General features: G+C 33.1%; 1 protein-coding gene across 12 annotated transcripts in view; it reads right to left on the bottom strand.

Annotated features, from left to right (window-relative positions):
- The window catches only part of LOC115217488 (GATOR complex protein WDR59), a 150,926-nt gene that overhangs the window by 28,897 nt on the left and 97,604 nt on the right, over positions 1 to 24,425 (bottom strand). For 3 of the 12 annotated variants that reach the window (XR_004999976.1, XR_003882171.2, XM_036504596.1), the window contains 2 exons: positions 18,089 to 18,146; positions 2,906 to 3,001 (listed from right to left, as the gene is read on the bottom strand). The exons of 2 other annotated variants lie outside the window; for them this stretch is intronic. Coding sequence is in view for 8 of the 10 variants with exons in the window: in XM_036504596.1 (XP_036360489.1) it covers positions 2,906 to 3,001; positions 18,089 to 18,146 (154 nt within the window). In the remaining 2 variants the exon portion in view is untranslated. Of the gene's footprint in view, positions 1 to 2,905; positions 3,002 to 6,567; positions 6,594 to 18,088; positions 18,147 to 24,425 lie in introns of those variants that run through there. 7 more of the 12 variants (XM_036504592.1, XM_036504600.1, XM_036504606.1 and 4 more) reach the window with 3 other exon arrangements.

Below are 24,425 nucleotides of genomic sequence, written 5' to 3'. Positions count from 1 at the left end.
ATAATAATCATTGACTTTATAATAATTAGAATAATTGTTGATCTTATGATAATTTTGATAATCAAGAACCTTATCGTAATTATTATAATCTTTGATCTCATAAAAATTATCATAGTTAATTGACTTTATCAAGATCTGGTGGCCAGGCAAAATTTTAAACAGAAGTCTGTGGGCTAAAACAAACCAAACTCCCATCAATCAAGAAGTTTTGAAAAGGAAATGGGGCTGCATCAGTCACACTGTAAGGAGACCTCCAAATAGCATTGCAAGGCAAGTGTTTGACTGGCAACCTGAAGGAAAGAGGAAAGTTGGATGACCTAAGAAGACCTGGAAAGGATGTACGGAGGATGCAGTGAGAGCAATTGGTTTCTCTTGGTCTGAAATCAAGGTGGAAGCTCCAGATTGCATCCACTGGTATAAAATGGTGACAGCCCTATGTTTCTTATGGAGTAATGTGGACTAACTATTGACTTTAGAATAGTTATATTCGTCACTGATCTTGTAATAATAAAGTCAATTACTGAGCTTATAATAATTTAGTCATTTACAATATAATAATCCTTCTTCTTTAATAATTACCAAAGTTGTTGACTTTATAATAACTATAACAATCAGTGACCTTATAATACTCATATAATAGTCGCTGGCCTTATAATATTTTGACTTCACATAAATTGTTTTGAAAGAGATGAGCATGGTAATGACACAGGTAAATCAACTTCATAAAAAACACACTGGTTTCAATTATAATTCCATTCACATCTGAGCTTTATAAGACAATAGAAACCAATCCCAGTCTTTGACTGGTTCTTTATTTTGATGGAAAGCAATGATAGCCTCCACTGGATTAACACTCAGGATGTCAAGGATGTAGCTAAATACTGCAGGCATTTTGTTGACAGCTGTACCAATTTGGGAATGTCAGAGCCTGGTTGAATGATGTAGAGTCTATGATAGTTGGAGTTCTATTGGATAGTCAGAAACTTTTAAACTGTCATATACATTATATATTTATACTTATACATAATTACATATATTTTTATACATATTTATATTTATTTATTTATATATCTTTATTACAACAATTATTTTTCACACGTGTATATCTTTATGAGGAGTTTTGATATTGATTTCCTAATATTAATAATAATATATTATTAATATATATATATATATAATTATTATTTGAGGGAATATTATTCCTAACTTACAGGGAAAAATTCAATTTAGAAATACTAAATCAAATTTCACAAAATATAATATATATATATAGAAATTAGAAGAAAAAAACACCTTTTATCAATTCAAAATGAACAATTAAATTACACCATCTAGAAAATTACATATAATAAAATATTAAAAATAAAATAACAATATATTTGGTAGAATAACATACGTTTTTATTATTATTTTGCAATTTACTAAATCATCGGTATATTATTGTTATTTTATTTTTAATATTTTATTATATGTAATTTTCTAGATGGTGTAATTTAATTGTTCATTTTGAATTGATAAAAGGTGTTTTCTTTTCTAATTTATACACACACATATTTATATATATATATATATATATATATATCTATATATATATATATAATATATAAAGATATATATATATATATATATATTATATATATATATATAAAGATATATATATATATATATATATATACATATACATATATAAAGATATATATATATATATATATATATACATATACATATATATATAAAGATATATATGTATATATATATATATACATATATATATAAAGATATATATATATATATATATTATATATATATATATATATATATATAAAGATATATATATATATAAAATCACTCGTATTAAATATATAAATACTTTAATAGTATTAATACTTTGATACAATAGAGCACTCAATATAGATTCAGTATATAATATTCTCATTGAATATATTTAACTGAAGATTTATAGTCAGAAACAGAAATACAGAAGGTACTAATTTGGGGAGAGGCAGTGATTAGAACTATTGCACATATTGAGTGTGAGGTAAGAGTACTGTGCATAAAGAAAACATAGTAAGAGAAACAAAATGACGGGTGTATTTTTGCAATAGTAACTGCGAGAGTAACGTTGTATGGACATGGTTTAGTCACCAGAGGTTTGTCTTGGAACATATGAAAAGGATACCATTCACTGATAGCGTATTAATTGAGACATGAATCTTAGATCATTTATATTCAAGAGTTCATGCCTACTGTTATCGTATAACAAATGATTATAATAAAGCTACTGTGAGCGACCTGTTGAATATAAAATTCCCTGTGTAGAGAATGAGAGGTTTTACAAAATTTAAGAATGCTGTAAAGTAAGCTTATGTTTTAATGAGGAAAATGTTGTCCTGTTGGTCTTTTATTAGATAGGAATATCAATTAAGTTACGGCCATAATTGTTTTTGACAACAATGTGGAAGAAATATAAACAACAATAACATGAAAGTGAAGACAGCAGTGAAAAGTCGACAACACAATATTTTAAACTCTACTGATACATCATAAAAAACAAAAAAAAAACAAACAAAAAACTGGCAGGCGGCAACAAACAATAAAAGATTTGACCACAACAAATGACATCTAAATGGAAAATTTACTTAAACAAACAATAAAAGATTTGATAAGAAATGACACCTAAATGGAAAATTTACTAAAACAAGTATTCCTGGAATGTTTACATAAACACAGACAAGATACAACAGTGAAATGAAACAAGGTTTCCAGTTGCATTCCCTAGAGACACAACTAATACAAAAAAGAAAACAAAAACAAAAACTAGAAAACTAAATAAAAATAAGACAATAGTAAATTCTTGCAGGTGCTGTAGTTTTAGCAAAGTATAAGTCTTCTAGTGGTCACATACCTGTATGAACTAAAGCAGTGATGTTAAATTGGGAACAGGTCTCTTTAAGAGCTGTGCAAGGAAATGTTACGGATGGAGTGAGGGAAGGCCACTCATCTGTCAGGGAAAATAAGGTTCAATAAACATTAAAGATTGTGAAAACAAAGGAGAGTATTCAGGCAATGCTAACTTTCTATGAAACCTACTGAATCAACATCAGTTTTTTTAAAGTAATTTTCAAAGATATTAAATTATTAATATTACATTATATCAAGATATCGCCATCAAATAATTGTTGTTAGAAGTTTTTTTTTACTAGAATAAAAGGAACTTTTTTTGCATAACAAAATGTGTCATAAGTTATATACAAAACATCATCATAATCATCATCATCACATTTATGTTCACTTTTCCATGGTTGGATGAGTCTTGTCTGGCGTAGTCTCATTTGTTAAAGCCTTCTAGCATTTCTTTTATGATGTTCAGCCTCAAGATCAGCTTTCCTCAGTTTTTCCTGTATTGTTGCTCTTCTGCACCTGGATTGCTCACTTCTTAATTCATCCATTATCCTCCATACACATCACATGCATGTACTGGCACTGTGCTCTCTCTGGCATATTACATTTAATTCCACTTTTATCTGATACTTTCTTCAAGTTAATTTGTGCTATATTGTTCATGCACACTAAACACTACACATCCATCAGAACATGCTTCATTTCTTTCTGACTTTCACATTTATTGGGTGATACATCATGTAAAACTGCACATTCTACGCAAGCATCCTAAAATTTGCTCTCTATTCAGACACTTCTTTTGTTGTCAGTTTTCCACATTGTTTTTATGCTGGCTACTGACCTTTCAGAGCACCTGCCTCCATTGCTAATTAAAGCACTATCAAATATTTCTACAAATTGGTCCAAACATTTGAAAGAATTTACTTCCTCGATGCTCTTAATTTTAACTTCTCCTGTATATCTACAACATAGAAGTCTTTCATCTCTGCCCGCCTATTTGTGATTCTACTGTATCTCTTGCAATGACCTGTGTATCAAGTACTGTGTAATAGGTTCACAGTACTTACTTCAATTATTGCATACTGTTACTTCCATGAGGGCACACAGCCCTGTTTTCTTTTCTGCTTAAATTTCTACATTAATTAGGTATATTTTGAGGCCTCTCAATTCTAAATACAATCAAATATTTCACAAAGGCAATCTTCCAAAATAAACTGTTCTGATTACATTGAATAAAAGAACTGCTGACAATTTCTCAGAGAAGCAAAAGATTTCCTTGAAATTCATGAATCAGAATATTCTGTAGATTTTTTGAAATGGTTATTCTTGCCACAAAAATGTCACTGAACAACTTGGAATTGATCATTTATTTTTCGACATTTTAAACACCAACTGAAGAATAGAATAAATTACCATATGAAGCATCCTGCACTCCTCTAGATTAAATGAGTTTTGATGTGCCAGAACCACCTCACCAGGTCATTATATATATATATATATATATATATATATATATATATATATATATATAGATGCGTGTGTGTGTGTGTATATATATATAAAAACATAAAGACATCTGTGTATAATATACATCCTCACACAATTTTGATATTATCTTTGTGCATTGAATCATTAAATCTTTCAACACAATACTCTTCAACATACACAACAACACACCTGTAAATATATATATAATGCATATCATCACAAATAGCTATTATATTTTAACCAGTAAACAAAGTTCATATTTAAAATCTCTTTCTGGTTTTACAAAAATCAGTTTCTCTGAATGGAAAAATAATGGAAATCGTAATGGAGACATAATTCATCAAACATCTATAAATGAATTATTTGGGATACGTTGTCAGTGCTGTACTTTGGGGTCAATGGGTGCTTTAAGTCTTATAATATACACCCTCATCCAGGCTACCCGGCTTAGGCCGATTGAGCCCAAGCCTGTATCTAAGAGTTATTCTAATGACCTCAGTGATCCTCCCTTTTCAGTCAGAGCCATTGAGATGCATTCTCAACAGCCTCTATAATGTTCTTGGTAGAGTACATATTATGATACTATGCTTATCAAATAATTTTCTGAGTTTCAGAAAAACTGTTGTACATTAAAAAAGGCACAAGGTTTGACAGTCTAGTAGGAAACAAGTGACAAAGAACTATGAAAAAATCTTATAAGCTTCACAAATATTCTAAGAACTTCACTGAGAGAAATCTAGGAAGTTAAACAGATTCTGAAAAATACATCTTTATTTGCAAATGGCTGTGTAGTTAAGAAACGTACTTTGTAACCATACAGTTGCAAGTTTAGTCCCACCTTGGGCAAGTGTTTTCTACTATAGCCTTTGGTTGACCAATGCCCTGTGAGTGAATTTGAAAGACAGAAAATGTATGGAACCCCACTGTGTGTGTGCGTGTATCTCTCTCTCTCTCTTGGTGGTTCAGCAAAAGAGATCAATAGAATAAATACCAAATTTAAAATAAGTCCTAAGGTCAATTTGTTCAACTGAATTCACCAAGGCAGTGCTCTAGCATGGTCACAGTCCAATGACAGAAACAAGTGTAAAAAGGGGTAAAATCTATAATAATTTAATATTCTTTTCTACTCTAGGCACAAGGCACGAAATTTTCAGGGAGGGGGCCAGTTGATTAGATCAACCCAAGTATGCAATTGGTACTTAATTAATCAACCCTGAAAGGATGAAAGGCAAAGGTGACCCCAGTCGAATTTGAACTCAGAATGTAAAGACAGACGAAATTACTATTTCTTTACTACACACAGAGGGGACAAACAAGGACAGACAAATGGATTACATTGATTACATCGACCCCAGTGCGTAACTGGTACTTAATTTATGGACCCCGAAAGGATGAAAGGCAAAGTCGACCTTGGCAGAATTTGAACTGAGAACGTAACGGCAGACGAAATATGGCTACGCATTTCGCCCAGCATGCTAACATTTCTGCCAGCTCACCGCCTTAGACAGACGAAATACCGCTAAGCATTTCACCTGGTATGCTAACGTTTCTGCCAGCTCGGTGCCTTTATAATATTCTAATATTGTTAAAGGAAAGGTGATAAAAGTATTGTTACTGAGTTTTGTGGCAAAATGATTTCTAACAAGTACAAGGCCACAAATTTCAATAGTTAATAAAATCAGTTACAGTACTGAACAGGTATTTTATTTTATCAACCAACTCCACAAAGATAAAAGACAATGTTAACCTAAGTCAACACCAGTACTTTATTATTTTTGCTATTCTGGCGCTTACTCTATCAGTCTGTTGTTGAAATGCTAAGTTATGGGGATGTAACCACACAAACACCAGCTGTCAAGTGGTGGTGGTGGTGGTGGTGGTGGCGGATAAATCCAGATACAAAGACTCATGCATATACACACACAATATATATATATACACATATGTACAACAGGCTTCTTTTAGTTTTAGTTGATCAAATCCACTCACAAGGCTTTGGTTAGTCTGAGGCTAGAGTAGAAGACACTTGCCCAAGGTGCCATACAGTGGAACTGAACCTGGAATCATGTGACAGAGAAGCAAATTTCTTACCACAGAGCCACTTCCACACATGATATAAAATAAAATATTTCAAAGTAGTTTGCCAGTTTCTTCCCTTTTTTAAAATGCCATTGTGGAAAGATTGGTTAGGTTTTATTTTGAGGCTGGAAAAAGATTCGATATTTAGATTGTTCTAAAACTGGAAATGACTCTGTATACAAAGTATGATGAGCAAAATGTTGGTGTGAAGATATAAAATATGATACTAATAAAATGAGATACTTAAAAAACATTTGAAGTCTTAAGGAATCAACTGTAACGATGATATCCTGTTTACTTTGCTGCAGTTAGTACAAGAGATTATATATAAAAAAATAGACTAGAAAATTATGTAAATTAGTACCAGTTCTTCCTATTAATGTTAGTTACTAATTAAGCATTTTCTCTTACAGGCTTTCAATATTTAATCAAATAAATTAACATTTTTATTTCGATACATTTGAGTTTTGAAAAAAAAAATTTTTTTGAAAGGCAAGACAAAATTATATTTTATCAGTAAGCTATGCCTCAAATACCTTGGAATAGAGGAAATAAGATAAAGACCAGGTGAGAGAATGCTGTTATCATATCACGGATTAGATACAACAGAAATGATTTTCAGTAGAGTACAGGAATAAAGAGGTGAACAAGTCAGAACAAGTTTGTCTGGTCAGCTCCATGAAACTTACAAAATGTTTTGAGACTTTTTAGCAGAGGCTAACTGTCCTAGATTATTGTAACTTTACTATAGTATTACTATACAGGTGTAGGAATGGTTGTGTAGTAAGTAGCTTGCTTATGGACCACATGGTTCCGGGTTCAGTCCCACTGTATGGCACCTTGGGCAAGTGTCTTCTATTATAGCCTCGGGCCAACCAAAGCCTTGTGAGTGGATTTGGTAGATGGAAACTGAAAGAAGCCCACCGTATATATGTATATATATATATATATATATATATATATATATATATAGGTATATGTGTGTATATGTTTGTGTGTCGCTTGACAACTGATGCTGGTGTGTTTACGTGCCCATAACTTAACGGTTCAGCATAGGTGACTGATAGAATAAGTACAAGGCTTACAAAGAATAAGTCCTGGTGTTGATTTGCTTGACTAAAGGCGGTGCTCCAGCATGGCCACAGTCACATGACTGAAACAAGTAAAAGAGTAAAGTACATTGAAGTCAGAGGAGCCTACTTTAAAGGAGATTAGAATGTTGTACTTTTTGAAATTACTAAATGCCTCCCTGAGAAGTCTCAGAACTCCTGGAATACACCTTGTATACTTGCTTCCTCCTTAGTGACAGCAGATTGTAATACTTTTTTATTGTTGGTATGACCATGCATTTAAGAAGTTCATTTTGTGACCATGTGGTTTCAGGTTCAATTCCCTTTCTTGGCTATCTGGGATAAGTGTCTTCCACTAAAGCCTCGAGCTGACCAATGTTCTATGAGTGAAATTCAGTTGATAGAAATTGTTTGTGGCTGTGTGGTAAGTAGCTTGTTTACTAACCACATGGTTCCGGGTTCAGTACCTCTGCGTGGCACCTTGGGCAAGTGTCTTCTACTATAGCCTCGGGCCGACCAAAGCCTTGTGAGTGGATTTGGTAGACGGAAACTGAAAGAAGCCCGTCTTATATATGTACATATGTGTGTGTGTATATGTTTGTGTGTCTGTGTTTGTCCCCCTAACATCGCTTGACAGCCGATACTGGTGTGTTTACGTCCCCGTATCTTAGCAGTTCGGCAAAAGAGACCGATAGAATAAGAACTAGGCTTACAAAGAATAAGTCCTGGGGTCGATTTACTCAACTAAAGGTGGTGCTCCAGCATGGTCACAATCAAATGACTGAAACAAGTAAAAGAGTATATATTTATTCACGCACATGTGTGTCTGTGTGTGTTTGTTTTTGTCTGTATGACTTTTGCATTGACACTGCTTGTACAGCAATACAGACATTTATTTTCAACATAAACAAAGCATCCAGCAGCTCAGTAGTTCAAAGTGCAAAGATGTAGAATGAAGTACTTTACTCGAAACATGAGGGTTGGTGAAAGGAAGGATGTCCATCCACACTTAGTATACTTCCCCAACATGTCTTGTCCAACCCATGCCAGTTTGGAAAAAAAGTAGACATAAGAATGATAATGGGGGATGATGATGTTGATGACAATGATGATGAGTTCAGTAATGACAATGGATTATAATGTTTATATCCAACCTAGATATAAAATATTCATATATTGTATTGTCATATTTAATTTTCAAAGATTAATTAAAACTGCTATTATATACTTATATGTTAAGTATATAGATATATTACAAGTTTCTATGGTATATTACATGCTTATGTAATACCCAGTCAAAATAACAATTTTTACCCACAAATTATGGTCCATACATTTTTTAAAATACATTTTGGCTTTATCTCTGAAATAGAATCACATTTTTAAATTGAAGCTTCAGATTTTTCATTAAGTAAAAAAATGAAATATGAGGCAAAAATACAGACATTTCCACAAAAAAGCACACAGATATATAGTGATGCATTAAAAAAATGCCTATATACTAAACATGCAATGAAATCTAAAATAGCATGATTAAACATAGTATTATGATAAATAATATGGTCTGTGGATAAAACTGAAAGATATTACATGTTTCTCGACAGATATTTATCTACCACTGCTGAGAAACTATATATCTATAGTAATATTAACAGAGGTACAAATAGAAAGAGATGTATGCATATATATATATATATATATATATACATATATATATATGAGAGCTGTCCACTTGTGACTGAGGAAGACCATCATTGACCATTAAGAACATTGTGCGCTGAGACAAAAATATACTTTACACTTGTGGTTCTGCAGGTGACTGAGCCTGGTACTTGATAAACAGACACGTCCACAGATATTGTAGACCAAACTTCCCCTATGCATTACACTGGAAACATGGTTTTTGAACAGCTGGCTTAAAGAGTAATCCCTTTATAAACAGGAATAATAGCTTCCTGAAAATTTAATACACTTCTGTGCTCAGGCTATTATGTTTTCTGAACCAACACTTCCACTGAAAAGATATTAACTAGGTAACAAAAGTTATGAACATTCTCAGCATCTGAAAGTTATTTCCTGGATGCTCCTACTGTAAGGAATTCTTTTTGTGTCTGCTACATAGAAAGTCTTCCTTCTACCAGACTCTCTATAATTCCACTACACATCTTGTACATTCACAGTTCAACTAGATACACTATATGAAATTCTTATTCATCCGTTGTTTGCATATACCCGTGCCGGTGGCATGTAAAAAACACCATCCGAACGCGGCTGATGCCAGCACCCCTTTCATTGCTTCTACTGTCTCATCACCAAGATCCATAACTCCTAAACTGCAATCCTATGGAATTCTCTTTCTTAAGTTCATTTTTTTCATGCAGATGTTAACCTCATCAGCCAAGCGACCTTCTGTGTTCCGGGATTAGCTTGCAAACATTCTCCAGTCCCAGTTCCCTCTGTGTTGTACTGCATGCACACAGTCAGCTACACCCATGTTTCCAGTCCATTCTTTGACATCAGTCTACAATCATCTTTGATGGCCTCTTGCTCCCTTCCCCTTGTGTATCCAAAATATGATAGCTTTGTGGACTTGATTCGTAACACCAAGTGTTTTTGGACGTTCAGCTTTTTTGTACTGCAGGCTTCTTAGCCTGACTTTCCAGCTTATTCTGATGCCTAATCTGCAAAAGATCCACATCTTCTTGGTTTCAAATCTTCTTCCCCATTGCTGTGTGTACATTGTCTACACTTCTGCCCTGTACATAACAGCTGGCATAATATAATAGTTTCCTTGTCTCAATCTTAGGTATAGTGTTATGTCTTTTGAGATAAGGATCTTTTTCATTCTTATTAGTGCGGTTTTAACTTTATTTATTCTTTTGAGTAATTTCTTCATCATAGTCAATCTAGAGAAGCTCAAGTGAACACTAACCACATCAATCTCATCACTCCAGTCCAGTCAGTGAAGGGTTGACATAATAGGATTATCAGACACCATCATTCTACATAAAGCTGGTCTTACCAACATCCAAAAGAGCTAGATCCATGTAATCTCGACATGTACAATAAATGGAAAAGTTATAATCCAATTGTGCCTATTACTATCGTTTCAGCACCTGATTATTGAATGACACTGATCAACAATTCAACTCTCCTACAAAGACGCAATAAAGAAATATAAAAAGAGTGAGAGAGACATCAGTACTGATATCTGGAGATATCTATCTATGAAACAGGGGCACCTGGAGATGATGCAGGGGCTGCAGTGACACATTGACAGTCAGAGCTACCTTGAAACTAATAGCTGATTATGGTGTGTGTGTATATATTTTTATTTTTATTTATGTGCCCTTTTCAAGCCTAGTCAGGCTCAAGGGCCCGGTTTCCTGGTTTCTATGGCATATGTGTGCTCCCCAGCTGGACAGGATGCCAGTCCATCGCAGCGTAACTCAAGAAACAGGAAGAAAGAGTGAGAGAAAGTTGGGGCAAAAGAGTACAACAGGGGTTGCCATCATGCCCTGCTGGAGCCTCGTGGAGCTTTTTAGGTGTTTTCGCTCAATAAACATACACAACACCCGGTCTGAGAATCGAAACCGCAATCCTCCAACCGCGAGTCCACTGCCCTAACCACTGATGTATATATACACACACACAGACATATATAGAGTACACTTTAAAAGGTGTGCTGAAAGGTTTGACACACTACCAGAAGGTTTGGGCATCCATCATAACTCCCAGACAGACTAGTATGTGGAGTCCACGTATGCATAGAGAAGGAACAAAAGAACTGGTACATGTGTTTTGGTAAGCTGACTGGTATCAGTTATGTAAGCCAGCAGGGCCTATAATGCTACACAACACAACCGGCTCACTTTATCAGAATTATCATTTAAAATGCTCACTGAAGTAGAAGTACATTAAATAAAGCATAAAATATCAGTCATGTTTTCTATGTATATATGTGTACACACACACACACACACACATGGATTTGTGTATACAAATAGAAAAGAGCACTTGATATAGCCTATCAAGTTTATATTTATAGGTAAACAGTTAATGATTCACTGACTGATTACACTGTGTAACAATGTTTATTTTTTTTTATCTTTGGTCAGCAAGTGTTATTTCTTATTTGCTTCTATTTAGAAATCAACGGAAATGACCCCATTCCTTTCAAACTTTGCTCTCGTGACCTGGACATCAATGCTTTGAAACTGGCCTATTTTCCATTACATTTCAGACAGATTCAGCACTGAGTTGTTGAAGCAGAAATATCATAGTAGCAAATGTTCTGCTCAATACCATAGATTTTCTTGTCAGTTGCTTGACCATAACCATTTGAGCATGTCCTTTAGTGGCTGACAATATGTGCCTCTCTGGTCATGAGCAGGAGTAGTGGGGAAGCATCATAGACATGTGTTGAGAGGGATTCTATAGGGCTTGAATAAATGTATCAAAAGCAAATTTTGAAGGAAATATTAGCCATTTTCATACTTTAGGAAATAACAGTCGCTACCCAAGGATAATAATCATGTTACATAGTGTTATATATACATACATATATATGTTTGTTCCTTCTTGAGCCATATCTGGCTCATAAGGGCCGGTTTCCCGGTTTCCTTGGCGTATAGGTTTCTCACCTGGATGGGATGCCGGTCCGTCGCAGGTGAGCTGCAAGATGCAGGAGGAAAGAGTGAGAGAAAGTTGTGGCGAAAGAGTCAGTAGAAGTTCGCCATTAACTTCAGCTGTAGCCGCGTGGAGCTTAGGTCTTTTGCTCATAGACACACACATCGCCCGGTCTGAGATTCGAACCCGCAATCCCTCAACTGCGAGTCCGCTGCTCTAACCACTAGGCCACGTGCCTCCACATACATACATATATATATGTACAGAGAGAGAGAGAGAGAGAGAGAGAGAGAGAGAGAGGGAGACAAACATACAATGGAGAACATGTGAAGTGGAGAGAAAAGAAAGAAATAGATAAAAAGGAAGTGAATGAACAAATATTGGGTACATGCAACTGGTTGCACAAGAGCTGATGTTTGTTATGTACATGCAACAGTTGGTGCTAAGTACCTGAAAGCAGCTGCACTAGCGGTAGTGCTATATATATGCAACAGTTTGCTGGTGTCATAAACATTCAACTGGTTGCCCTACAGCTGGTGATATGTACATGCAGGTTGCACCTTCTCTAGCTACATTACAGTTATGTACATGCAACTGGTCATACTTCAGCTGGAGGTATGTACATGCAACAATCTCCATCATTTTAAAAGTTATATCTCAAAATAATTTTCACAATAAACAAGAAATAGTTTTTTACTTTAACAAATGTTTTAAACTGTCTACGTTTCTATAACTCATTTGATACCAACCCAGCTGGGATTGCCAGTCCTTTGATAAAGAAAAAATTCATCTTTAAAGAAATCTAAATTAAAATATTCTTTCAACATTTCATGTTACTTTATAGTCCAAACACCAGATTAAGAAAAAGCAGAATTTATTTTAACTAAAAAAATCAAATGGAAATTGCAGTTGTGATACCTGTGCCGGTGGCACGTAAAATGCACCATCCGAATGTGGCCGATGCCAGAACCGCCTTGACTGGCTTCCATGCTGGTGGCACATAAAAAGCACCAACCAATCGTGGTCATTGCCAGCCTCACCTGGCACCTGTGCCGGTGGCATGTAAAAAGTACCCACTACACTCATGGAGTGGTTGGCGTTAGGAAGGGCATCCAGCTGTAGAAACACTGCCAGATCAGACTGGAGCCTGGTGCAGCCCTTCTGGCTTCCCAGACCCCGGTCGAACTGTCCAACCCATGCTAGCATGGAAAATGGATGCTAAACGATGATGATGATGTATTCCAATGGAAATATAGTAACAAATGGGTTAAACTATAAAAACCTCAAACTTTACCAGTGAAAAAAAGCAATCCCTGAAAACTATTAAGTAATTGAAATAAAGAACAACATATAAATATCTTGTTCCAAACTTGCTAATTCTAAAAACATAAAGGGGGGGATGGGGAATATATAACATTTTAGATTTTAAATGAATAAGCAATTGAACTTATTCTATAGATGGGTGGTGGGGACATTAGAATGATATACTCAGCCACACAGCAGTAGATTTTCAAAGAGTTAAATATTGCTTTAATTAAGAAGACTTTATAAGTGGTTAAAACTTTGTTTAGGAAAAAACCTTTTGTAAGGTATTTGTTTGTTTTAGACAGATATATCAAACTAAGTTAAACTACTGCTCAGACAATGGTTTACTGAGAAGGTTCTAATAAGATTGAAACATGATTTGGAGTTGTCACTACACAGTAAATAAGTCAGACTTAACTCTCCACAACACAAATGCATTGTGTTTTTAATGAATTTATTTCTTGACCAGAATTTATTGTTAAGCCAATGATTGTTTTTTCTTTTATATATCCTTATTACAATTGTAATTTTAATTAATTAAAATTCTTGCTTTACTACATTAAGAACCTTAGCACTTACTTCACTATTCCCCAATCAACTTACATTTAACTGTTAGAACTGCTCATGGTAAAAATTGTATGAAGTTATATACCTCAGTTATTGAAGGATATTGAAAGAATGGTTCTGTACAGGTCATCACAATATAGAGACTGGAAGTACTGGAACTATTTTAAAACTGAGGAGAGGGCTGTGAAGGGGGCAAGTTCTATTCCAGAATTACTCTTTCAAGGAAAATACATCAGACATATTTGGTTTCATACAGTTATTTCAATATATTATACAATTGTCATATATGAAATAGAATATAGTGATTGTAGGCAATGTAGAATAAGTGAGTCTTAATTAAGGATATAACATCTTCTGTAATGTATAAACAGACTAACAGACATTGTTCTACAGGTGAGGGACATTATAAGAAAATAATTTATTGTTTAGGCTCTGGTCACTCTCTGGATTTAGTAAATCTATATTTAAAGCTATGATCATCCTTTTTTTTTCAGAAGTGTCTAAGACTACACTGTCTAATGTGTCTTTTCTTTACTTTTGATTTTTTGTCATGGACCCCACAAAACAATATCTTATTATCGACATTTGCTGTAATTTTGTGGTTCAAATAAATTAGGAACAAAACAGAAAATTATATAGAGTTGCAGACATGGCTGTGTGAGTTTGTTATGAGATATACTTAGATTGTGATTTCTGCAATGTGGTGCATAAATTGTCAAGTAAAGGAGAGGCATCTTTGCATCCACTGATTCAGTTGCAAAGTGTTATTTTGAGTAAAGTTATTTGGTTGTAGACCTCCTTTCAGTCTTTTTATTATCAATGGGTAAGAGATAGTCCTCTGATGGTAACATTGATTTCAAGGCCTTCCCAGATAAATGACTGGTCGTTCAAGGAGATTAATATGTATTTATGTATCATTATTATTTAAGACTAAGACAGCTTTCTTTTGTACAAAGAAGATCCTTTAAGGTTAGGATGGCTCCATAGTGATTTGTTAATAGCAGAAGCTTATTCACAAGTGTGTATAAATAGGAGCTAACTTATGTGTGGCTATAAATAATGAAGGGGAACAAAAATGGGCACATGCATTAAAGTACTGGTCACTTTGCAGAGAGTTTTGATTAGACTAGAGATGATATGAGTAAGTATTGTTGAGGCTATAGAGATAGCAATATATTGTTCATAGAGGGAAGAACTCATGAACCTTCACTGACTAATTATAGCAAGAGATATATAGAAGGTGATTTTGAAGCATGCCTCGGCTAGCTTGACATGATATAGCTCAACAAAATTATGAATGCTATATTAAACATCTATGAAGTTAGGATTAAGTTCGAGTAGTGTTTGCAGCAGTAGAGATACATACAAGCAAAACTTTCTACGTAAAGAATGTTTTTAAATATTCAGTGCAATGTTATACAGTGAAAAGCAGAAGCAACAATGATAGAGAAGAGAAGCCTTAACACTGATTTTGTTTCTTCACCATCTTAGTACATAAGGATGTAAGTATCAGCAGCATATTAGATCATAAGCACATACATACATATTAATATCTACACCAGCATTTCTCAACCAAGGTTCTCTGGAACCCTAGGGTTCCACAAAAGTTTCCTAGGGGTTCCGCGAGAAAGAGTGAGATAAGCTAATGCTAATTTCACGACCATAATATTACTATGCATGCACAACATACTCCTTAAATTGAATTAATTGGGCATGGAAAGAATTGTAGGTGTAAGGAATTTGATATTATAGAGAACTGAATTTGCTCAAATAAATTAATGTCTATATGACAATTTCTCTGGTTATTGTAATATAGACATCCTATCTAACCTTTTATCAAAAAAATGTAACAACCAAATATATATATATATATACACACACACCACTTCTTAATTTGAGCGGCGGCAATGCAAGCTGGAACTAAAGGAACATCACTAAGATCCACACACAAAGATGTGTGTGTGTGTATAGGAAAAATAAGATATATATTCATTTATATCTACAGAACGGATATAAAATTCGGCATATATAAATAGATAAAAATCATATAATATATATAAATATATAAGAATCAGTGTTACATACAAAACACAGTAAATTTATGCTTAAAGTTATAAAACTTTGGTAAATTAAAAATTTAGGATAATAAAACATAAAAAGGCCGTGTAATTTATTTTAAGGCTTACACAAGGGTAAAAAGGTTGAGAAACACTGATCTACACAATGCACTAGTTCAATGTCACTATATATATTGTGCAGATTATTTATACTGTAAATAAATAAGTGATGAAATACTCAACCAGGCTGTATGTAACAGTCAGATGGTATTAATACATCTAGGCATATTGCCATTTCAGTTGAAGGACTTAAAATGAGACACAGTGACATAGGAAGAAATGGTGAGATTAGATCTCAGAATGTTTGAACTTACAGAAAAGATAAAGATTGATAAACTGTATGCCACAACTATCTTGGTCAAACAGCATGGATGTCAAAATATTGATGAAGATGACTGATGATAAAACGACATCATAGCATAATAAAATCACATTTATATTAATATCAACATTTTGGCAAAATAACATAAGAACAATTAAACCAGTAAAGTTAGATTGGTAGTGTAAATGGTATTATTGCCTATTAAAATAACTATGGTTAGAGCAAAATATATTAGATTCATATTAAGATATGTTAAAACTACAGTGTTATAGTTAGGTCAAATACAGAACAAAACTACTAATTCAATATATATTTTTAAATTCTAATAAAATCAAGTATCATTTAAATTAAATCAGTAAGCTTTTGAGAGTTCTACTAGTGAAAGTATTTTCATGTTCATCATTATCAATTATATGTCATTTATATGTTAGAACAAGACATTGATTTAGTGTCACTGACCATATTGATTTTATATTATAGACACATTGATCTGATATCCTCCGCCTCATTAAGCTGAAGTTAATGACTGCACTGATCTGTCAATGGCTGCATTAATTTAGCATCACTGATCACATTAATTTGATGTCACTAACCATAATCTACTTTAATATACTTTTGAACTGTGAACTAAAGCAATTTTAAATCATATAATCAAAATGGTGGTGATGGTGAAGAAGGTAAGAGATTGTCATCACATAGATCAATTAGTGAGAAGGACCTAATAAGCAATCAAAAAAAATACTAAATTTACTTTGGTTTAGTCAGATAAACTTGTTTAACCAAACTCCCTCAAAGAAACTGTAAACTGAGGGAATGGAGTGAAACAGTATATTAAACTAGAATTGAACACAGAATAATCATTTAGATTTGATACAGTTTAATAATAAATTTCATATTATTTAGTAAAATTATCCGCATCAATTCTCATAATTCGATTTACAGGGACAAAATGTATGTTGAACTCATGTCAGAAATCTTAGATTTTTGTAATTCACATGCTGGTTTTGTTTAGATATTTCATCCACAAACTACCATCTAACAAATTTATATCGACTTAATTATTCCAGACCAAATGTAGTCTAACTCTAAGTCAGGAGATTAGATGTCTAGAACAAAACAACCACAAGCTCTAATGATAACCATGTCTTTTCTGTGGAATGACATAGAAGGAAACAATACAAGAGTAAATGTTTGGTTAAAGGAGTTTTACATGAGGAACTACATAATTACAAATAGATTTTACAAAGCATGCTGACAAAGTTAAACAAAACTACTGTACATATAAATGTGAAAAAAACGAGAGGTGAAATCAAACACATTGGGACTGGCATACAAAAGTGTTATATCTGAAGTAAGGTAGGAAAATTTAAGCTTGGTAAGTAAGAAACTTATTAAAAAGCATAGCATCTAAAACAACAAGAGAGATACACACACATTTTTTTTGTTGCATGCAAGACATAAAGTAGTAGCAATATTATTATAATTACTACTACTTCTACTACAACAACTGTGTTCACAGCTACTTTAATATAGTGATACTTTTGTTTTATTTCAAAGTAGTAGTAATGCCATCACTAATATTACTATTACTATTACTTTATGGCACTTACTGGGTGCCCCGCCCTTCAAGAGATTTGTGGCAGAAGTAACTGTGTGATATGGGCTGTACTGCAGAAGAAAAAGGACAGAGAAATCATAAAAAAAATGTCTTGGCATTGAAAGAGTTAAAAATTGAAGTATGTGTGTACGCATGCACACACACACACATATATATATATATATAAATATATATTATATATATATATGTTGGATAATGGACATATGATGATGATGATGATATATTATATATATATATATATGTGTATATATATATATATATATAGGCCAATGACTGTAACTGAAATATGTAAAAGGAAAAAAAGAATACACACACACAAACTCAATATATAATCTATCATGAAAAGAGAGAAATATTCTTGCCAGAAGATATAGAAAATATAAGAACAAATCTCACAGTGGTCAACCATAAAGATTGAGAAAGAACAACTGATCTGGACAATTACCAGCAGAAACAGGTTAATGTCTGCAGTGTCCAAGATAAGGGAGCTTTGTAAAGAGGATAGTTTTTTTTAATGTACATCAAATTAAAAGCTGTTTTAATCAAAATAACAAACAGTAGGGGTGGCATTCTCCAAAAATAAAATATAATGACAATTATAAAAGCCCACTGTAACAGAAAACAGAAATGGTTTAATTGAGAATATAAGAAAGACAAGAAGGCCAGATGAAGTGAAACAATTTTAGAGAGGAATTGACAAACTCTAAACAGAATATAATACAGGAAAAAAGATTAACTTTTTACAAAAACCAAATATTGAGCTTTAATAATAAAATCAAATAGAATTGAAAATTAAAAAGATATGTAATGCGTTTATATAGCAGACACTAGAGTGTTTTTGTCTAAATTATGGCTTTCTCTATTATAACAATCAAAAAGGTTCCACTCAACTCGCATGGCACCTGAAAATAACAAGGTCCAAATTTTGTTTAATATATATTATCTAAACCAAAACACATGCCCATACACACTAGTGTATGTGCATATATGTATTTGTGTGTGTGTGTGTGTGTGTGTATAGGAAAAATAAAATGTAGATAGGGTTAAAATCCAAGTTGTGTCCTCTTAAAGCACTTCTGCTTAATTCAGTACTCCCAAACTGTATGTAGTTGTTATATTTGTGTGAGATAAGCATAAGAGTTTAAAAAAAAAAAAAAGTGGAAAATACTTCCTGCCAAGTAATAATATCAAAACAGGAGATTGGAAAATAATACAAAAAATTTTCCAATTTCCTGTTTCAATATTATTACTCTGTAGGAAAGAATAAACACAAGTTTATATTAAAGTTCCTATGCATGTTTCACTATTATGGTTGTTTGGAGCTCTGCAATAGATGTTCCTATTTCTTTAGATGCTCAACTACAATGGCTCCTCAAAGAACACCTTGAGGATCCATTGTACAGATGACTAGGGTCATAATTATCTGTAACTTATTACAATAAATATACTGTTTCCTAATGATCCATTGTGGTTGAGTATTTAAAAGTATTTGGAACATTTATTGCAGGGCTCCAAACAACCATAATGTTGAAACACATGCAGGAACTATAATATAAACTTGTGTTTATCCTTATTTCTCCTACATTTGCTCAGCAGCTCTAACTGGTAACACTACTCAGTATAGAAATTGATTAACAACTATACAGAAAGTAGATTGGATTATGAAAATCTATGTGGAGCTCTAATCACGTCACGCATCTACTTGTACATATAGTTTCTAATATATATAAATATATATATATATATTATATATATATATATATATATATATATATATATATATATATATAATATATATATATATATGAATTCAGGAGATACAAGGAAGAAGTTCAACTCAGGCAGACTACGATTGGTGTATGCACATACGGATTTGATAAAAAAAATTCTCTAAAATATATATGAATGTTAAAAATATGCAAGGACAAATAAATATATACATATATAAATATAATGAAGTACAGATAAAAATATAGATGAGGATAATAAAATATAGAAAGGCATTTCGTTCAAAATTATGGAATGCCAGGAGTAATAAATGTGTAAAAAGAGTTTTTGGTACCATGCTTAAATGAAAAGAAGTATTCCTACGATTGTTTCAAGGGTTCATTCCGAGAGTACATGTGAATCATACGATTCACTTTGAAGGAATGCCCCCATCATCAGGGAAAAGAGAAGAGTAGTGCTCGTGCCAGAAATGTGTTTGTTTTGGAAGTATTAATTAATTTATGTGTTATATAAGAAACATACGTGTTATGGAAATTATTAAGAAGGCTGGTAGGAGTTTTTTATTTTTTATTTTTTTAAATTATAACCAAGTGGCAATAAATTGTTGTACTATATAAAATGTTACTATGCGGGTTTGAATTTAAATTTACTCTTAAAAATTAAATAATATCTATGGTTACATGAATGAATAGCTTCAGAGAACTTATTTAAAACATTAGAATTAAAAGTGTGAAGGATTATGTACGATTCTTTTATACACAGTCAACATCTGCTGGTAATGGTATTGTATGATGGGGCCTCATCTATGATTGACCAAGACAATGTATAATTAATGTTTTGCAATTTTAAATTGTGTATATAGCTTGCTAGTACTGTAGAGTTTCTATGCTTTTAACTTATTAAAGGAATTTACGTGTATTCCATACCATTTTTTGAAGTCTTTGGTACTTCCTATATATACCCTAGTTTGTTGTTTTTCATTTGTCACTGTACATTTATATATTACATTTATGCATAGACATAGACCCATGAGCAGACAACACTCAGGGTCTCTACAATTGCAGCTTTTTGGCTTCCTATTTATACTTCTAGCTTTATTAATGTTATTTGGAGTTGTGTTAGGTATCATATGATCTGGGCTTTTATTAATTTGGAGTTGAATTTTATTTCTGTTTGTAGATGCGATAATTGAACCCAAGTTCGGCGTGGTAGAGTAAGATAATTTTATAGTATTTTTGTTAAATACTACTATATGTTTTAAGCATCTCAGCAGTGATTCATGATGGGCCGGGGGCTTTTCCTGGCTTCATACCCTTAATTGCTTTATCTACTAGGGTGCTGTCTATTCAGATAGCTGGTTCCTCTACTGGATCAACATTTGGCAGGCTCTCCTCCTCCCAATTATTCTCCATGTTCAGCAACCTTTCATAATGGCTTCTCCAAGCTTCTTTCTTTTCCGAATCATTAAAAGTGCACCGTAATCCATGTGGACACATTTCTCTCCTGTGACATCACAATTTTCTCTCACACACTGTCTTGCAATCCGAAATACTTCAGTTCTTTGGTCCTCATGTCACTGAACATTGGCAAACTTCTTTTCTGCTTCGCCCATGGCTTTGTATACTTGTCCCCCAGCCTCACTTCTGGCTATCTGGTACAATTCCCTGCTATCCCCACCCTTCCAGGCTTTGCAGGCCTGTTTCTTTGCTCTAATGGCTTTGTCTACCGTATTATTCCACCACCACATTACTCTAGGTCTGGAAGGGACTTTGCACCATCCACAGACTTGGTCTGTGGCACTCAGTAAGCTGTTCCATAGGAATTTCCAACTACCTTCTATGTCCAAGGTCTATAGTGCCTCCTCCCTCCCTCTCATCAAATCTCTTGATGAAGATGTCCCTAAATCTCTGACCATGTGAAGGGTTCTTTAGCTTCCAAATCCTTCTTTTCTATACAGGCCAGCTTCTTGGCATCCTTCTGGCCTCGAGTCTAAAGTCACTAATGACTAGTCTATGCTGGGGGGTACATTCTTCACCTGGGAGGGTCTTCGTATTTAAGAGCAACCCTGCATCCCACTGTCTGGTGAGGATGAAATCAATCTAACTAGCAGAGTCACCTGAGTGATAGGTTATCAGGTGGCTGTCAGGATTCCTGAAGTTAGTATTGCAGATTAAAAGGTTACATGCATCATAGAACTCCAGTAGCCATGTACACCAGTGAAGATACTGGAGTGCCACCCAACATGCCCAGCTGCAAAGATGAAGTCATTGCCATACGCCTTTGAGGTAGCCTGTAGAAGGGTATCATTAAAATAGTCCTTCTGATTGTTTGGTAGGCCTGTTTGTGGGATGTAGGCAGAGATAATTGTAGATGTGCTGCTCTCCAAATAACATTAATAAAACTAAAAGTATAAATAGGAAGCCAGACAGTTGCAATTGTAGGGACCCTGATTTATGTCTGCTCATGGGTCTATGTCTACACATAAATGTAATATATAAATGTACAGTGATAAATGAAAAACAACAAATTAAGGTATATATAGGAAGTACCAAAGACTTCAAAAAATGGTATAGAATATACATAAGTTCCTTTAATAAGTTAAAACAGAAACTCTATGGTGCTAGCAAGCTGTATACACAATTTAAAATTGCAAAACATTAATTATACATTGTCTTGGTTGATCATAGAAGAGGCCCCACCATACAATACCATTACTGGCAGATGCTGACTGTGTATAAAAGAATCGTACATAATCCTTCGCACTTTTCATTTGTGTAACCATAGATATTATTTAACTTTTAAGAGTAAATTTAAATTCAAACCAACATAGTAACGTTTTATATAATACAACAATTTATTGCCACTTGGTTATAATTTAAAAAAAAAAAATAAAAAATTCCCACCAGCTTTCTTTTTAAACATCTATTACTCCCTGCATTCCATAATTTTAAAATGAAATGCCTTTCTATATTTTATTAACCTCATCTATATTTTTATCTATACTCCATTATATTTATATATGCATATATTTATTTGTCCTTGCATATTTTTAACATTCATATATATTTTTATAACTCTACATTTTGAATGTATTAATATGTTTTAGACAATTCTTTTTATTAAATCCGTATATGCATACACCAATTGTAGTCTGCCTGAGTTGAACTTCTTCCTTGTATCTCCTGAATTTATCTAGTGTCTCTGGTTTGACCCAAGCACTTCCATGCTTTCTATGATTTTCTGAAGAAAATTTATAATTATATATATATATATAGTACGTTTAAATATTTGTTGTGCAAGATTTGGCTAAACTGGCAATATGACCATTCCGAAATATAACAATATATATATATATATATATACACACATACACAAGTACACACGCACTCACACACACATACATTACAGCACAATTTTTTAGCAATTGCAAGTCTATTTACATTTTTATGATGGGGTAATTATTATCAAGACAAAAAATTTTTGGCATGACCAATTCTACTTTTGAGCACAAATATCAATAGACATGTGGCACAGTTAGCAGGAATATTACTTAGAAGCCATTATGAGCAACTATAACTACATCACACATGGGAATTCAAATCAATATATTTCTGATTTTGAACAAAAAAGAAATTTTTCGAGTATTCAAGAGTAGGTATCTGAAAATAGAACAAGTAGGATTTTTTTCTAATCTGATTGAAAACAGGTACAAAAATATTTAATGGAAATTATTTTTTTGAAGAATGAAAATTTAAGAATCAAAGATACATAGCATTTAAACATTCTCAGATTGAATGAGATATTGAAAAAAAAAATAAATAAACAGCAAAAGTAATTGAAAGTATTACTGGGAGTGGGAAAGACATAGTTGCCAAAGGAGGAAACTGTTTAGAACAACAATGAAAAAGAGATCAGTCTGAAAGAAAAATATTAAAAAAATAATAATGAATTATTTTACGAATGCCCTCATGAAAAAGAACAAATCTATAGTTAATTTCAGTCATAGTGATTGATGCTTATCTAGATTTGGCCAACAAACTGACCTTTAAAATGCTGAGATTGTACTTGACAATCCTGTTTCCAAATTTAATACTTGACAACTAAACAATGACATATTGTTTTAATAACAGCCAATAGATTTTCTTCAAGACCATGCTGAACATTTTTAAATATTTTTAAAAGGGAAAAAAAAGAGAGACCCCCCCACCCGACCATATTTATATGGAAGTACATTGAAACAGATACAGTAAAGTTGAAATACAAGCAAGTGTTGTTGTTGGACTGAAGTTGGACTGATAAAAATAGAAAGATAAAACAGTAAAAGTCAGTGAAAAAGGCTGGGAGAGGAAATATAAAATTGTCTTCGTATTCAGTCAATGATACATCATGAAGGCGATACAAATGATTACAAAACAAAACAAAAGTGAAATATATCTGGTCAACTTCAGAGAAAACCACTTTAAACAGGACAAAATGATGACAGAAAATACAACAAACATTTGAAATAATGACAGAGAAAGTTTGCAACTTTAAGATTATATTAAAGGATTATACTCTGTCATGAAACAATAAAGTTTCCTACTGAAGACACTAGAATTTTC

This window comes from Octopus sinensis, linkage group LG1, assembly GCF_006345805.1.
Source record: "Octopus sinensis linkage group LG1, ASM634580v1, whole genome shotgun sequence".
NCBI lineage: Eukaryota > Metazoa > Mollusca > Cephalopoda > Octopoda > Octopodidae > Octopus > Octopus sinensis.
The sequence above is the reverse complement of the archived record's forward strand: the minus strand, read 5'-3'. Positions and strand labels throughout refer to the sequence as shown.